The following is a 5,000-nucleotide window of genomic DNA, read 5'->3' as shown; positions in this document are numbered from 1 at the left end:
AAATACAATGATGATAATGATGCTGATGATACTACAACTACTGCGAATACTAATGATCATAAGAATGACAAAATAACAATAATGATGATAATGATAATAATAGTAGTAGTAGTAATAATAATGATAATGACAATAATAGTAATAATAATAATGATGATAATAATAATAATAATGAAATAATAATAATAATGATAATACTAGTGAAAAATTATTATTATTATTATTATCATACTAATAATATTGATGGTTATGATGAAATAATAATGATGATAATCATAATAATTATAACAATAATTATAATGATAGTAGCTGTAGTAGTAATAATAACAACAATGGCAATAACATTAATAAGAACAATAACAGTAGTAATATTACTATTGCTGCTGCTATTGCTACTACTACTACTACTATTATTAAAAATAATGATAATGATCGTAATAAGAATAACAACAATGTCGTGACTCCCGCGCCTCGCCGTCCACAGAGGGCGTGCTGGTGTTCGACCCGAGCTGCGTGCAGGAGCGCAACGTCTACGTGCAGATCGCGCTCAGCTTCAGATTCGGCCGCGAGGATGACGAGTCGATGGGCTATAACTTCACCAAGACCATGTACCTTCACACCACCCAGCTGTATCCACCTGTAAAGGAATTTGTACCTTCGGAAATTCAGGTAGGAAACCTAGTGCTAATTTCTGAACCAGCATAATTATAATACATTCAACGACAATGTAAATATCTGTATATTAACGATAATGCTGTTTTAAATTAGCACTGTTTGTCGCGCCATCATACACTATCCTTCCTTCTCTCGCACAACAGAGGAATTTGATATCGAAACTGGGCAACTTCGCGTTCCCCTTCCTCTTGGATTTCCCTAAGCTGTCGTCTCCGTCGTATGTGATGCAACAGGGATGGGAGGATGAGGGGTCCCTCATGGGAGTGGAGTTTGAGGTCATGGGATACATAGGCGCAACAGAGCATGACATGCCCAAGAGGTGAGTGTTGGACTTACTTTACTGTGCATGGACGTTGGAGGAGCTTCGGTTTACATAGTATGACTGCCACGGGTTCCTTAGAAAAAGTATTGCGTGTCGTACTTAAGGAATTATATGTTAATTACCATCTAATTAGTAAGGCGAGTTATGACCGCAAGAATCCCACGAACTGACCTCCGTCTTCCACAGGAGCACTGCCCGCCTCCTGATCCGCCGTCTGCAGGAGTGTCCTAAGGCCCTGTACGAGGCGCCGGTGCCCCGAGGCAGCATAACAAAGAGCTTCCTTACGACGGCAGGCAATGTCTCCATCGAAGCCTCGTTGTCTAAGCCTGTTTATGAACCCGAGGAAGACATTCCCGTTAAAATTGCTATTAGGAACGACACTAACAGGGATATCAAGAGGTTGAAGGTACAGTTTTTCTATAATCTTATTGTTATCTGAGTTTGGTGTCTTACATATACGAGTATATATATATATATATATATATATATATATATATATATATATATATATATATAATATATATATATATATATATATATATATATATATATATATATACATATAAATGTGCTTTGGTACACAGAGCGTTAGGGTTGTGCGGTCATTGGAACTACGAGTCATTCTTCTTTTTTGCAAAGCAGTGTCTAATTCGCTGAACATGATAAATGTTTCCACCACTTACCCTCAGATGAAAGTCGTACAGCTCAGCGAAGTTCCGATGTTCAGTGACCGCCAGACTCGTGACAAGACCATTATCAAGTACGACGATCCGATCAACCTCGCCCCCGGGGCCTGCACCACCCGTGGCGTCACGCTCATGTGCTGCGTGCCTTCCAGGACGTGAGTTTCAGAGACGCGTCTTTGTTTGCAGTTTTAAAGATCTTCTGAAATATTTTCTTCACATTTTATATTTCTTTTCCCCATTCTTAAACCACACGTTGACATACGCTAGCAATTTACCGGCCATGAAAGATCCCTAGAATCAATTTTAGTGTCTACGGGCTGGAAATCCAGACTAAATCCCTAAATCCGTGAACCCCTCCTCTGCCTCCCACAGAGCAAGGGGCAAAGTGTTTCTCCAAGGGGGCCTGAGGGCGGACTGTGATGACGTCATCGCTCCCACCACCATCCTCAACCCCGAAGTCGACAAGAACGACGTGTTTGGGGTCTACGTGTCGTACGTGGTGCGAGTGAAGGCGTCCCTCGGCACCCTCAGAGGGGACTGCATCCTCGACATCCCCTTCGTCTTAGCGGTGCCGCAGGAGGTAGGACTTTTTCTGAGTTGTCTTAGCGAACCCATGAGTTAATGAAATATAATGGCGCTGCTGGGGCAGTATTCATATAAATTTGTTTTCTTGGAAATAGATTAATAACAAATCTTAAGGCTCATTTTCATCTATATGCGAATGAAATGACAATCGACAAGCCCTTTATATCAATCATAATTAAACGCAAAACTCGCCCCCTTATCTTGAAATACAGTGGCATGAAAAGGGTTAGAATCAAGCTTTTCTACTTAGAGTATACTTAATACAACCTGGCACGATTTTGGGCAAGTACACCAAGCAAGAATGTGGTTTTATCATAAAATACTCAAGGATGTTTTAGTGTGCTGTATGTATACCTTTGCTGAAACGGCATATGCACTAGTATTTTTATTTTTTTTCGCAGCACTGAATGTCTGGCTCTCCATACCGTGCTTCTTCCTGACACTCAAGTTGAACATCGTCATACAATTCATTCATAAGCTGAATCACCGAGAATCGAAATAGCGTCTTTTTGAAGCATTTTACATTTGCTTATCTTTTTGTATATACTACGCATAGAATCATTGTTTATTGAAAATTTCTGTCGCGTCACCATCTAAGGTCATTAACGGCGTATTCAAAATGTAGCGACTGCATGTGGCTTGGGGGCGAATCCCCCGGGTAAGGGAATTTTTTTGGTCCATGAGGCGATGTTTGTGGATGATGGACAAAGGTCATAAAGCACTATGATAAAGTATTGTGGTGAAAAGGGGAAAAAGAGATAACGATTAGGACAAAATATGTTAGAAGTTGTAGAGCGCTGTGAAAAGGGTGCAGAGGGAAGAGCAAACGGAGTACGAAGGCCATTCAAGACTGACGCAAAGAAAGCCTTTCACCCTTTCACCACGGCTCTCACACCGTAGGATGTGGACAGAAGGGGATGAAGAGAAAGAAAAGGAAAGGGGGAGAAAAAAGTCTGAGGTCCAAGATAGAGGTGCTCTTCTATGTTGGGCCTTAGTCTCCGTCTCCTAAGCCCCCCCCCCCCCCCCAACGACAACAACGAGCAAGGGTCTGGGGCGGGAGGTTCTTGGTATCACCAGAAACTGAATACTTTATTAGCGGGAAACCTTTTAGACATGATTGATGTCATTTGCACAGATTCTTACATACAAATAAACATAATACACGCATTCATATTTACATACACACACACACACACACACACACACACACACACACACACACACACACACACACATATATATATATATATATATATATATATATATATATATATATATATATATATATATATATATATATGCAGTTATACAAATATGTGTAAATATTTTTTTCTATATTTCTTATAAGGTGCAATCTCATCTGAATACGATTAGAAACTAGTGAACTTTTCATTTACATTTTTTCTCATACTGAAGCATTTCCTTACATCATACCTTGTGCTATAGTGGGTAGCTTAGGACTTTTTGCATGTGTGATGTTAAAAAATAAAAGTGAATATAATAAAAGAATCTTTTCTTCCTTATTAAATGATGAAATTGCTCTGATGAATTTTCTTCTTTTAATTTACAGTTCCGGAATTATATTTCTTGCTGATTTTTTTTTTTTTTTTTTTTTTTTGTCTGTGATTGGTAGAATGTTAATTACCAATAAGTGAATAAATATCTACTTTAGGAAAAAAACGTAGAAAAATGCTTTTCAAATGCGTTTACCTGAAATTCTTTGTTTACCGGAATGACAACACCTACGGAGGCGACACTTCCTTGTTCTATCAACCCAACAAAGATCAATTGTAGCTGTATATTTCTTGAAGAGAGAGAGAGAGAGAGAGAGAGAGAGAGAGAGAGAGAGAGAGAGAGAGAGAGAGAGAGAGAGAGAGAGAGAGAGAGAGAGAGAGAGAGAGAGAGAGTTGCCAACTCCCTGAAACGAAAATACGGGACCGGGTCCAGGTGTACAAGTTGTACGGGACAACTTCCAGCCATTCAATTTCATTCTCCCATTCTGCTTTGTACTTTTGGAAGCGTTTCTTCTTTTTTGGCGCCGGCGAATCTGCATAATTACGATAGATTAATCAATCAGGTAGCACTACCAGGTCAAAGACCAATCTTATAATTTACACAGTCACAGTCGAAATTCAGTTTTAAGCTGGAGGGATGAAACCCTCAAAATTGCCGATATTTTTCTAAGGAATTGCCAAACCCTGGGGGTGCACTCAGGGTGACCTTGGGTCTATCCACCCTACACCTTCCATCATTTCCGACCGTGTATATACTATACTAATTATTTTTGTTTATATGTATTTTTTTTTCAAATTGAATATCTTTTCATAAGAAAAGGGGTTTAGTTTTACTAAACACTAGACTTATTTACGAGAATTACCTCGTCGTTTTGTTGAAATACTTTTATTTCCCAATTTTCCAAGCTTTCTTGCAAGAATACTACTTCAGAATTGAACTTTCATTATATGATACGAAACAATGTGCGTCCCGTATCAGTTCACGGAGGGACCCGTCATTTAGTTTCCAATACGGAACGATTCCTTATTTTAAGGGACGGTTGGCAACCCTAGTGCATTTGTGAGTGTATGTATGTATGTGTATGTTTATGAACTGTATGTGTATGAACTGCAATTCGTCCGTCAATGTGTGGAGAAAGACCTAGATTACTCTTCAATTTGTTCAGACATGAATTTAGTTAATATAGACATAATGGTGCCCTGTTCGTCATATTTCAT

At 39.1% G+C, this 5,000-nt stretch overlaps 1 protein-coding gene across 1 annotated transcript in view; it reads left to right on the top strand.

Annotated features, from left to right (window-relative positions):
• Positions 1-3,438, top strand: part of LOC113829135 (arrestin homolog) — a 4,623-nt gene extending 1,185 nt beyond the window's left edge. Inside the window, exons 3-8 of the mRNA XM_027382233.2 lie at positions 485-669; positions 819-994; positions 1,184-1,403; positions 1,687-1,838; positions 2,056-2,263; positions 2,670-3,438. Coding sequence (XP_027238034.1) covers positions 485-669; positions 819-994; positions 1,184-1,403; positions 1,687-1,838; positions 2,056-2,263; positions 2,670-2,675 — 947 coding nt within the window. The 3' untranslated portion in view covers positions 2,676-3,438. The remainder of the gene's footprint in view (positions 1-484; positions 670-818; positions 995-1,183; positions 1,404-1,686; positions 1,839-2,055; positions 2,264-2,669) is intronic.
• Positions 3,439-5,000: the final 1,562 nt, after the last annotated feature.

This window comes from Penaeus vannamei, chromosome 3 (assembly GCF_042767895.1).
Source record: "Penaeus vannamei isolate JL-2024 chromosome 3, ASM4276789v1, whole genome shotgun sequence".
Lineage (NCBI taxonomy): Eukaryota > Metazoa > Arthropoda > Malacostraca > Decapoda > Penaeidae > Penaeus > Penaeus vannamei.
This window is presented reverse-complemented; position numbering and strand designations above follow the sequence as displayed.